Source organism: Syngnathus scovelli, chromosome 4, assembly GCF_024217435.2.
Source record: "Syngnathus scovelli strain Florida chromosome 4, RoL_Ssco_1.2, whole genome shotgun sequence".
Classification (NCBI taxonomy): Eukaryota; Metazoa; Chordata; class Actinopteri; order Syngnathiformes; family Syngnathidae; genus Syngnathus; species Syngnathus scovelli.
Genome location: NC_090850.1, coordinates 19,527,793 through 19,540,137, shown reverse-complemented (window position 1 = coordinate 19,540,137; position 12,345 = coordinate 19,527,793). Strand labels below are relative to the sequence as shown.

Here is a 12,345-nt window from a genome sequence, read left to right as displayed (position 1 = left end):
GGCGTGAGTTGCGTTGGCACTATTGTGGGGGTGTCAGCTGGGCCGTTGTCCTGTCTAGGGGGAAACCGGCTGGCGGCTCGGCGGGACGGCCCAGTTAAAGATACACCGCTGGGAACCGGTGGCTGATCCAAAACACACAAGTGCATATACATACAGTACACACACCCCAGGAGGGATCACTAAGGGATGGTGGCAGGTCAGGGGAAGCTTCCAAACTTGGAATAAAGACATGGCAGCCTCATTTATAACATGTGACAGCGCCAATCTGCCCTCATTGGGAAAGAAAATCCTGTAGTTAAGTTTGTGGCCACAAAACATTCAGACCAATAAAAATCACGATGATGACAATGACGTTATTGTTTTGATGAGTGCACTAGAAAGGTTTCTGCCTGTGACTCAAAGTCAGCTGGAATAGGCTCTACCTCACCTGTGACCCTACTGAGGAAACTTGATACAGAAAATGGTTGGATGGAAACATGGCCTTTCCTAGCCTAATATGTACTGACAACACTCTTTCAAAGATGTAGTCACACAAGTACATAGTGTACTACATACCATCTGCGTCCATAGGGGACTTTCATCCTCCTTACTCTCTTGTTGTCTGGCTAGTAAGCACATTTGCATATGCCGCCATGTATATTTCAAAAGCATTTAAGACGCACATCACGGCTGGTGAATTATGCATCGAGCCGCTACGGCAAAGGCGCTTGTTCGAACCGTGTACTTCTTTGCTAGTTACAATCACAGCCTGTTAAAGTACACAAAGCAGGCGGCCTCTAAATGGACTGGCGGTGTTCAGCGTTCTCAGGACTGACGGCTATCGCCTCGTCCTGAGGGGTTTCGCTCGGGTGTTGTTGAAGTAGTATCATTGTAGACCGCGCCGTCTTTTTCGATGCGGATTTGCACTGGCATTCGTTAACGAAGACGAGGGATGAGTTGAGTGAATAATTTAAAACGGGCATGTCTCACAAAATGACGCAAACCTTTGCACGGCTTGTCAGGGGGACGGATAGAGTGTTGAAGTAAACACGGCCTAAAAGGCTCTTATGCATTATAGACAAGGCTTTTGAAACACTTTTCTCATATGCAAATGGACACGCAGAGTGGCTGCAAAGGCTTCTTAATATGAATCATTCGCATTCACTCAGTAGCATCAACTTTTGTGTTGAGCTGTTAAAATAGGGACAAGAACATTGTTGCAGTACCTAAATGTGATGATGAAACACATAAGTGAAATTCAATCATACTGATAATTAGGTCAGAATTTTAGCATTTTCCCGCCCTTGCGATCAACCTCAGCAAAGGCCTTATTGACTTACCAATGGCAATCCAAGATGGTAGTTGACTTCCGATTTGTTTGTACTTAGACACATTTTGTCTTGCGTTCCAAAATTAAGCATTTTAGGTTAATTGAAGACCAAATTGCCCGTGGGTGTCTTACCCAAAGCCATCCGGGATATATCCTAACTCACCTGTGACCATACAAAAGGAAAAATCCAAAGAAATGAAATTTTTCAAAGTTCACGTTTTCATTTTTCCACTTGGTGGATCGGGCCAATATGAAGAGGCCTCCTTAGGAGCCGCCTCCTCTCTTTACCTCACCTACTGTAGATGTCACTGCGCCGTTCAACCCGGCACACGTGGAAACCGCTATTTACGGGCTTCCTTTCCAGCCATCGCTGTGTGGTAAATGATGATAAGCTGAGCCTGTAATAAACAATCTCGTAAACAGCTCTGAAGCTCAGCCTTTAATTGCCTGAGGGGCTTGTAAGAGCTTTATAACACATTTATTACTCCCCTTAATGGCCTGCGAGATGTGAGCCATAACATAAGCAACACTCGTTTAATTTCCTGACATATATTGGCTCCGGGTTATCTTTTGGTTATTTTTGCCAACTCCATTGATTTTTCTACCTGGTCCTGTTTATGGCCCTAATGCATTGTGACACCAAAGAAAGTCTACGCCTCAATTATTTTTGCCATTCTGTATTCCGGGTTTGCCGCGTCGAAGGCAGAAACTATTACTTTGTTAGCCAAAAGCACACATCAACTCCGAGCAGACGAAAGAGGCCGGCATGGGGAATAGAAATATTTGATGTTGAATCTCTCCCTATTTACAGGAGGATGCCTGAATAAACGTGTTCAGAAGCCGGGGAGCGGTATTATGACCCATAACCCCGAGGTATTTGAAATGGAACAGCGGGACTTACTTTGAAAAAAGAATTGGAGATGTGCTCTGGGCTCACTGTTTATACCTTGATGTGATTTGGACTGAAATATTTATTTTATATGTATAAAGGCCTGTTTATCTTTTCTTATGTGTTTTTTGCCGTGTCTGATGGCTGGCTTTAGGAGACTGAGAGGCTATTTAGTGTTTAGTTTATCTTTTGTTTTATTGTCGACAGTTGGTAACTTTCTAGTTGGACCTTGGGGTACTTCTAGGCTAGCAATTTTGGTTCTGTTTTAATTGAACTGGAGTTAGTTTTTACCGTTTGCTTGGTCAGCTGTGAACACAGCAATTGTACTCTGGTCCTGACCTAATAAAACAAAATCGTTCATGTACTCCTAAAAATGTTCGGTTAAAAATGAAACAATTTGATTGAAATTTGCGATGTTTTGTCAAAACTTTTTTTTATTTTTTTGCGTCAATCCTGACCACCAGTAGAAAACCTGAAATTAGTGATTTATTGAAGCTTTCATATTTGCACTTAGCATGTTGTCATACTTCTTGACATAATCTTTAAAGATATTTTAATTGTGACTTTTCCAAGTTTGCATATTAATTTTTGTCTTACTTTATAGCCTGCTAGATTGCCCACATAATCATCAAAGTCAACAAAACTGGTTTTACCTTGTGAGCACTCCTTCTGACAGGAGTTTTATTTCCTGTTTACATTCTTGCACCTAATAAGAAAGGAGCGTGAGCTCATGTGGTTGTAATGGATTTGGATTTGTTTGGATGAGTCACCTTGTGGAAATAAATTGTAGCAAGTTTACTAACTAATCAACTGAGTGGGACCAAAAAGTAAACAGAAGTGTGAAAACATCCTCGTTGAAGTTCTGACATTGTTAGCGTTTCCCCGTGTTTCCCTGTCATCCTCGTTCACTCTTCAAACTTGACTTAACTCAGTTTGTCTTGCACAATCCACCTAATCACAAAATTGTATTTGAGGTGCGTAATGGGAAGGAGCGTATTTCAGCAAGAGGCACAGATATTTGATCAAAAAATGTGCCCTCGCTGCAACATTTTCCCCTATTATGATTTATTAAACTAATGCTGGGGACCCGGGAATCTACTTTTGCTTTCATCGCCGCACTCTCCAAATACCAATTTCAACCACCTCCTCAATTATTCTTTTGTCTGGCAAAAGAAGCAAGGTATCAATCTTTTATGTTTTGGAAAAACCTGATGAGCGCTATCTTGTGTTTTTCTTTTTATTCAATTTTTTTTAGTGTATGTGTGTGTGAAGCCCATGTCTAGGATAAAAAAAAAAAATACATGAAATTGCAGAGTAAATCAATACCGGGGCCGCTAATTTCAGGGGTATCTTCTTTCAAAGAGCGAAGCTGAATTGGTTTCGCCGTATGTTTTTGATCTCTTACTGTACCGCGTTTCATTCCAGGCACGGTTGTTATCATAGTTGCCGTTGTTTGTATGTTATTTTAGCTTCTTTCTCAAGTAGCTATTTTGCAATTTGGACAAAAGCACAATTTAGCCTTCCATCTGTTTCCAATGTGCTCAACGTTAGACAGATGGGCTCTGTGTATTGAAGCTATTCCAGAGTCCTGGCAGGTTACAGTGGTTTCGGTAATGAACATGCTAAATTTGAGACTACGGGCTGATTTCATCACGACAAGGCCTGTAATGCTATTCTTTTTCATAAAGTTAATCTGTCGCGCATTAGTCTCGGTGTTGGCCTCGAATGATTACAGGACTGTATGTATCCTTCCCGAGTCTTGTCCTTCACTTCAGTGTTTTATTTACAAAGCTATTAAGATGATGTCGGTTACATGTGAAACACTAGCTAGCCTTTACTAAACAGGACAGTGCAGCGTACTGTACTATATAACCAAACCAAATGAATGACCTTGTCATTGCATAAAAAAGACCCCAAAGACCGGATCCTGGCTACAGAAGCTTACTCTAGGGATGTGGAATGTTGCCTCTTTGGCCCAAACGTATGTGTGAGGTTGACAAATTCCTACTAGCTAGTCGGGTTCACCTCGACACAGATAGATCTCTGGTACAAGCCCGCTAGACAGGGCTTGGACTCTTCCACTCGGACCACACCTGCTCTCACTGGGGGCAGATCCAGTCATTGATCACACTATGATAAGGTTCAAAGACTTTGCTGAAGGATTTTATTTATACTCTATAACTCACTTCTGCTTCCTACATTCATGCCGGACGACCCGGCCCAAAACACTTCTGATACAGGAAAATTGAGCCGCTTTGAGCTTTTTGATAACGACTCGCTTCCTGGAGGATAACCTGTGAGCTTGGCTTCCCATACTTTAATCCGTTTGATTATGCGCCAAGGCTAGATAGCACAACCTTTTTACTGTCTTAATATCCCTACTGTCAGGAACTTGAAAGCGCCGCTACTCGCAGCTCATTGTGGGCATAGAATCTGAAGCCCAAACTCCCTCGGCTAATTGCCGTATGTTCAAAGGTCGGTATGGTAGCCTCCTTCCTTTCTCTGTCCTTTCTCGTTGTCCTTATCCTGTTTCAGGTCAAGATGGCCTTCGTTCTTCAGCCCTGTGTTTATGTTTTTTGATTAACGACGAGGATGTACCTCGTACACCACTGTGCCTCTATCTACACTCCCCTTTAGCAAGTTGACAGCGAGGCCACAGACTCTGTAGATTCGATAAATTTATGACAACTTGAAATTTAGAAGACTAGAATAGAATTCTATTTTATTGAAGTTTTGACTATTTGTCAAGTACTCAAGGTGGCCTCCGTTATTTGTGCCACTGGATAGTTTCCAACTCCCATCTTGCGAAAGATTCATTTCTATACTTTATATTTTTGTTGAGGGGTTATTGGGCTGTGAATAAGCGTGTGTCACAGCCTTTTCACAATCCCTTATGAGCGAATCCCACTGCCTCCGTCTCCGCCTTGCCCCCAGCAGGCCCGGGCTGTGAGTTACTCCTGATAGCCATGAAAGGATTTGGGCTGGATGGGCCGACCCAGCCGGGCTGATTGCTTTGAATGGCTAAAGCCGTTTTTGAAAGCGCGGGTGGAAAAGCGGCGGGTGGGGCTCGACGTTGATGAGCGTCTTCTTGCCATAGCCTGTGTAGTCACTGCCTCTGGGAGGGACCCTCGCTAATACCCCGGCATTAGATATACAGCAAGCGGTGAGGATCACCAATCACCCCCAGCCACTCATGCCCGGTTATAGTCACAACAACAGAGAAATACTTTCCAAGTAAACTTTTGTAACTTGCATAAAAGTTAAGGAATTATTCACCAGATTTAAAGAACTAGGTGTTTGCTGGGAGGTTGAGGTTTCCCCCTTTTACCCGGCCACTTTTTCACCTTGTCCTCTCGCTCATAAAACACCTTGAACATGGGCAAAGACAAATTACAGCTTCAGACACAGGTGTCCTGGTGTGTGTTGTTTTTATTTCTAAGCGGGCCCCCAGGGTGCACTACCTGTGCTCCACGCAAGGGAGGTTGCCATCCGTGACATGGGACCTGTCGCCGGTGGGGGCTCCTGAGGCTTGGACTGCCTTTCTGTAACAGGGTTTGCCTGCTTCTCCTTTTGACGACCTGTCCCCCGAAGCCAGATCTGAGCTTTAGGAGTGCACCCACGCCCACCGGCCATGACCCTAAACTATATTACCTCTTGATGCTATTTACACGGGTCATGGGAACAGACTTATTGACTTGAAGAATTCTCATTGATTAACATGGAAAGGCTCGGAATGACGGAGTGGTGCGTGTTGAGGCACAATCATAGTCAGAAAACATTTGAGTAATGGAAAAGTTACACATACAACTACGATGCTGTCAAAACAATCCTTGTTCACTCAGGCCAACAAATTACTTTAAAGGCTACGATTTGCATGCCAGAATAGTCGTTACTGGTCCTGCAATGAAATGATTCGAATTTATAAGGCAGGAATTTAGACATGCAGTCTATTTCCCCCAAAAAATTATAACAGCACTGTATGTAAAAACTGTAACCATCTTGATTAAGTTCCCAGACGCTGTTTTGTTCAAGTTATACCTTATATGGTATCGTTGTCATCTACGGGACAATTGCACATAATCAATATTTGGATTGATCAGCGTCCTACTATTAAAAACACATGTTCTTTATTTTCAAAGGTGAGCAAATTGAAAGCATATTGTTTTTAAAAACGTTTCTTTCAGCTTCCCAAAACAATATCATCAGCAAAACTATGGTTACGGCTAAAAGCGACATTGTTTGGATGTTTCAAGTTCAAAAGAGCTCTTGAACTCATTGTGGTTGACTGTGTTTGGATTGTGGCAGCAGCAGCACTCGCATGGCTACGGTTGAAACAAGCCTATTTTGCCAGAAAGACAGACGGGCGGGTGAAAAAGTAGCCGTAAATTAATGATAACTGACAAGCAGAGCATCTTTATTATGTGACCGCATCAGTCAGGAATGGCGCTTGTGTGCATCTGTGTGTGAGCAGGCGTACCCTTTGACACTTCACATGGTGATGGTAAAGGTGAGTAAAACGCAGATGAACGCCCGCAGGTAAAAAACAAAATGAATGGGTGGAGGGTTGACTCCCCCCCCCCTTTTTGAAAATCCTTGCCTCATATTTTTTTGCAAGTCTAGCGCCGTCTTTTATTCCTGAGGTTTGTTATTAAAAATGGGCTCGCTATTACAGCTAAATGCTTTCTGTCCTTTTCTAAACACTGGCAAGGCATTAGCCGCCACTCCGGTTACAAGGAGACCCAACGGCGCAGCGGGGGAAAATACGGATCAGTACCGCCGTCCACCTCCCCTACCGAAATACCCAAACCTGCGGTTTACCTCTTGAAACGAAACCGCACGTGTCTGTGCTTTCTTTTCAGCTCTCCTGTTCCCGCGGCCCGCTGTCGCGACGCCTTTTGTCCAGCTAAACTTGATCAGAATTGATCGCACAGCTGCAGATCTGTAAATAAATACATTAGCGGCAGCGCCAAAATGTGGCCCGACAGCGGAGTGTAGATGCTGCGCACGGTGTTTAAAATTAGCTTTCAAGCCGTGCGGACGGAGAGATTTTCCATCTGCGTCGGCTGAGTGCAAGCCAAGCGAATTGATTTTAGCTTGTTAATGTCATAATGACACTTGTGACGTCCACAACAGATATGTTAGCATTTCTGCTGCTATGAGTTGGCAGTCTGCACTGATTCTACCTTGTCCATGTTTGGTCTCTGAACAGCGGATCCGGATCTGTTTGCGGTCACTACGTCTGCCTTTCAGTTTTGAGTTTCGAGGTTCACCCTGCACGTTTAAGACCACCCCTTAGCAAATCTAAAACCATTAAATATCAATATTAATTCAACACAGCCATTAAAAGGCAGGACTCTGACAGCACGGATGCAGAAAAGAAAAGGAGGAAGCAGAGCCTTGTCACGAAGCAAAGACTGTCTTCAGTCTTTTTGAATGAGGGAAGGGGGGCATGGTTTATGGAAGAGCCTCCCCCCCCTTGTAAGGACCTGAGCATAATCATGCACCTCTGTAGGAAAAGAAGAGGGGTAGGGCAGAGGGGTTGTAGGCTTTTCTGTCCCCGGTGCTTCTTTTGCGCACCTACTGCTGCTCCTCTCATTTCAATTTCCGTTTCTAGTTGTGATGGATTATGAAAAAGCAATGGCGGACTGATGGCTGCTCGCATTCGCCTTGCTTTCATTTTCAAAGTGAGCCATTGTTAAACAGTTTATGTATTCTCTTTCTGCCTGTGTGTTTATTGGAGGTAGCGAATTAAGCTTGAAACCATCACCGGAGGTTGTCTTTGAAACTTGAAAGGAAGCCCCCCTAGCACAGACGCCGCTACCTCCACTCCCTCCCCGACACCGCTACACAAGCCTCGCACTCTCTCGGCACAGTTGTCACACAGTTGCGCCGCTATCTGCCGCATTATTAGTTATTACTTTATCGCCTCCCAGAGCTGTCAGAAGACACCCTCCCGGAATATACAGCAGGCGTGAGCCATCAGTCCTCATTACGCCACACCCTTGTGCAATTTACACCCAGCTGCCGCTCACACGGGTATGACAACATGCTAATGTGTGTGCGCTTTTATGCAGATGACAGTGGCTGCACGCACATGATAGGAGTGCACCTTTGAAGGAACTGCACTACAATGTACGGGCTAAAGTCTGAAAGTGATGAAAGAATCCACCTAGGCTTTTTCTGGTTTTGTTTAAAGCTAGGTGTGGTTTGAGGACTGATGCCTGCATGCCATCGAAGGCAGACATAGCTGTGCAATTTGAGGCCGTAGACCCGGGCTGAGTCTCAAGTTGGCCGTCACTCGGACTCAGATCCTACTTAAAGCGTCCTTTTAGAATACATTTGAAACACCTTGGGTTTCCTCAAAGTGCACCTTAATACTTAAGTCTGGCCTAAGTATTACTCAGGTCCTATTGAAGACCAGACCAAGTACTTTTAATGTTCTGTTCAAGTCCTCCTCATACCCTAGTCTTTTCTCCTGTGCTGCTTTACTCCTGGCTTAGTTCTGCTCAAGTCTCATCCGTGTCTTGTTCAAGTCATATTGAAATCCCGCTTGAGTCACGTTCAAGTCAGTTTAATTTTTATTTAAGACCACAAGGTGGAACTCAAGACCCTAAGTCCTGCTCAAGTCCAGCCCATACGCTGATCAAGTCTTGCAAGCCTACACATTCTAATTCTGAAGTAATGCTAATCTTTCATAAATGTTACTCAAGCCCTGCTCAAGTGCCCTTTGAGTCCTGATCAGGTCCACCTTGAGTACTGCTGGATTTACTTCGAGACAAAGTAGATTTCAAGTTTACTCGAGTCCTGCCCAAGGCCAGTTCACAAATTCTACTTTTATTTTACCCAAGCCCTGTTCGTATCCTGTCCAACTCTACCTCGTTTCCTACTCAAGCTCTCCCCAAGTACTTCTCCAGTCTCACTCTTTGCACAGGTGTGCGGTAAAACCCCCCAGGCACTCTGGGCAGAACATGGCCTAGCAAGTCAGGCTGGATGAGTTAGTGTTTTTTATCAGAGCGAGAGATCAAACACAAACGTCACCAAAGAGAACAAACCTGTGTGTGTGTGTGTACGTGTGCTTATTTTTTACGTCGTATAAACATAATGAATTATGTTTTCATCCAACCCCTGTAATACTTTGCCTGGGGTGTTTGTCATGAACAGATGTACGAGTCTCATCATTAGTGTCGGAATATGAAGATGGGGCGAATCAGAACTCCTTTGCACAGGCATGTTATCAAGCCGATCCCTTCGGCGGTGATTCACCTAGTCACCGTTTGATCTCGGGGGGGGGTGAAGAAAGTGGCCACATTAGCACCAACTAACTCCTAAGGCTTTGGGGTTAGCAAACAGAATACATTTCTGAACCGTTCTGTCACGACGGGATCGTTGATGTTAAGTCATCTCGTCTCATGTTTTTAATGACTTGGCAAACAATCATCAGTGGGTCGTTACTCATTGTGCTGTCATGTGGAGTTCATGGGAAATAGTCAAGTAGGTTTGTCAAAGTGAACAACACAACAACAACAAAGAACTTGGCATCAAATACATTTTCATTAATTAGTTTCTCTCGAAATGTGTACAGTAAATATCGCTGTCTTTCTATATCCATAACCTTAACTGAAAAAAGTAATTTTAGAGAGGCAGGGATAAAAATTTGCAAGGTTATATGGTGTGCACACACTCTTAAAACTGTACACAGAGAATGAATGATTCACATTTAATAAACTCATAAAATGGGAGTCAGCACACACTAATAATAATGTTCAGATGCTCTGATAGGCTTTACCTGACTTTTTTTTTACCATATCTTACGCTAGACACAAGATATGTTAGACAATCTTTTTAATCTGTATTTTGAATTCGCTCACATCAAATTTCAACATTCCAATTGGCTTTTCCTCGCTTGATGCGGGCACAGTTTTAACTTCCAAGAAACCTGAAACACAAACCAATAAATGTGTCTTATCACCACATAAACAATATAACTGTTGTAACTTGTACAAGTGATTTGCATAAGTAAGATATGCGGGGAGTGGAGAAGCTTTTTTTTCCGGAATCTTATTTAGAGGTGGATCACAGGTCAGGTGTTCCGGTTTGTCAACAACACTACGTTTGATTCGGATTGAATTGAAACTATGTGCAGAATTTGATGAAAGACAATACGCAGTAAGTGTCAGCGGTTCAGGCATGTGCCCAACGTCACTTGTGTGTTTTCATGAGTTTTGTCTCTGATCCTTGCATGATGTGAAGCTTTTTCTGTTAGTTTTCATTTTCCCTAATGGACGATAATAAGTTAAATAAATTACAAGGCCTGAGCAGTTTGAACCACAATTTAGGTTCTGGTGTTGATGGAAGGTCTCGTTCCCCTGAGGACCCGTGAGTGAAATGCTAGTTTTGAAAGTTTCAAGGTCCCTGGTCTTTGGTCTTGACACTGTTTTGTTGTGAAGAGAAATAAGCCTGAGGTACTTTCATCTGGGAATGAAGGTCAAACAACGCCAAAGCTTTGATAGCGATCTACAAACAGTGTACTATTCAGACAGGTGAAGATATATATTTATTTATACGTTGAAGAAAGTCTGAATTCAGATGAACGTTTCCTTGCCTTACTTTCAACATGTAGAAAATACACAGAGTTCAAGGCCAGGCGATCTGTCCTTACAACGATAGGGAATTGCAGAATAAGGGATTATACAATAATGTTTCATAACACTACATTTAATATATACAGTAGAGAAAAAAACTTCTATGGATAATATGAATATTCAGATTAACTATTTGACATATTGACCTGGCTTGAATCAAAGCACTGTTAACAAAACTAAAATATACAACACAATGAAACTCAATTCAATATAAAGACGTTGACGTATTAAAAAAAAAATTCTGATTGCAACTTTTATAAAGTAATATGCATAAAAGTCAAGGCAAATGTGACCTCATTGATGGAGGTGAAATAATAGAAAAAGTATTTCCCTAATGTCTCCAAGAGGTGCTTTTCTTTCTAATCACGCTGAAGGATGATAGATTGGCGAATTAAGAGGCAGTCAGACCACTCGCCGTGTTCATTACCGCGCTCGCTGATGTTTTGTCAATCGCACGACTCGCTTTTGTCTTGTATGCTTTGGGCGATGCGTTTAGTTATACTGCTGGGAATTGTCCGTAACCCTGTTTTACATTGGAAATAGCCAGCAGGGAAAGAAAGCCAGAGGAGGGACTGAGTAACCGCTGATTAATTATGCGCATGCTTGATCGTGGCATGTTATCTGCTGCTATTAATGGCCAAGGATAATCACTCTGGATCGTAATTGCAGCCTCTTGACTTGGCGAGTTTAGTGTCCAACATCCATCTTAGGACTCGCCGAGGTAGACGACTTCATTTACCTTAGCGGGGATTCACCAAGTATTTCATGCGCTAATGTAGAATCTTTCAAATAGATTGTTTTATGATGCATTCATTTGAATTTCATTTTTTAAATTAACTTTTGATATCGTTAAAAAAGGACAAAATTGTCTCAGGTGTTGTCATGGCGATGGATTCCGAAAGTCCATTTTAATTGGTGGAACAGCCAGGACACCTATGTTAATGTTACTATGAACTTTATATTTGTAAAACAGTACAATAACAATTAATAATCTAAATTTAATATTATCTTAAGTGATTTTCCTGTTGTCAACTTTATTTCAGTATCAAAAGACGCAAGTTCCGCAAAAATTAAATCATCGACAAGCCAGGGCACCTTGCCTGTTAGCATCTGTGCTAACATCATTATTAGCAGTGTACAGTTCAAATTTCCATTTTTTTTTTTTTACACTGTCCAATTATTGTTAATTTCAAGCCTGGAGGGGGAGCCCTGGAGCCGCAACAGCTGTCCCTTACTTCTGCTTTAAGCGACGGTATGGGCGGAGAGATACTTTCAACCTTTCAGCCGTATGCAAGTTTGAACAGGAAGCGTCGATATTACCGCTCACCGCTTGAGGTTATGAAAAATAATTAGAGATGTGTGTGAAAGAGAAGCTTCAGAAAGTTTTCCCAGCAAACTTTTAATTCAGCTCTTAAATGAATGTCATTATTCTCACTCATATGTGGCGGAGGGAATTTATATACGCAAGCTGTGAGGGGAGGAGGGGGGAAAAAACACATTAAAAT

At 42.7% G+C, this 12,345-nt stretch overlaps 1 protein-coding gene across 2 annotated transcripts in view; it reads left to right on the top strand.

Annotated features, from left to right (window-relative positions):
- fto (FTO alpha-ketoglutarate dependent dioxygenase) overlaps window positions 1-12,345 on the top strand; it is a 96,463-nt gene that overhangs the window by 54,408 nt on the left and 29,710 nt on the right. The window contains exon 9 of one of the 2 annotated variants that reach the window (XM_049717229.1): window positions 2,121-2,313. The exons of the other annotated variant lie outside the window; for it this stretch is intronic. Coding sequence (XP_049573186.1) covers window positions 2,121-2,136 — 16 coding nt within the window. The 3' untranslated portion in view covers window positions 2,137-2,313. Of the gene's footprint in view, window positions 1-2,120; window positions 2,314-12,345 lie in introns of those variants that run through there. 2 annotated transcript variants of the gene reach the window in all.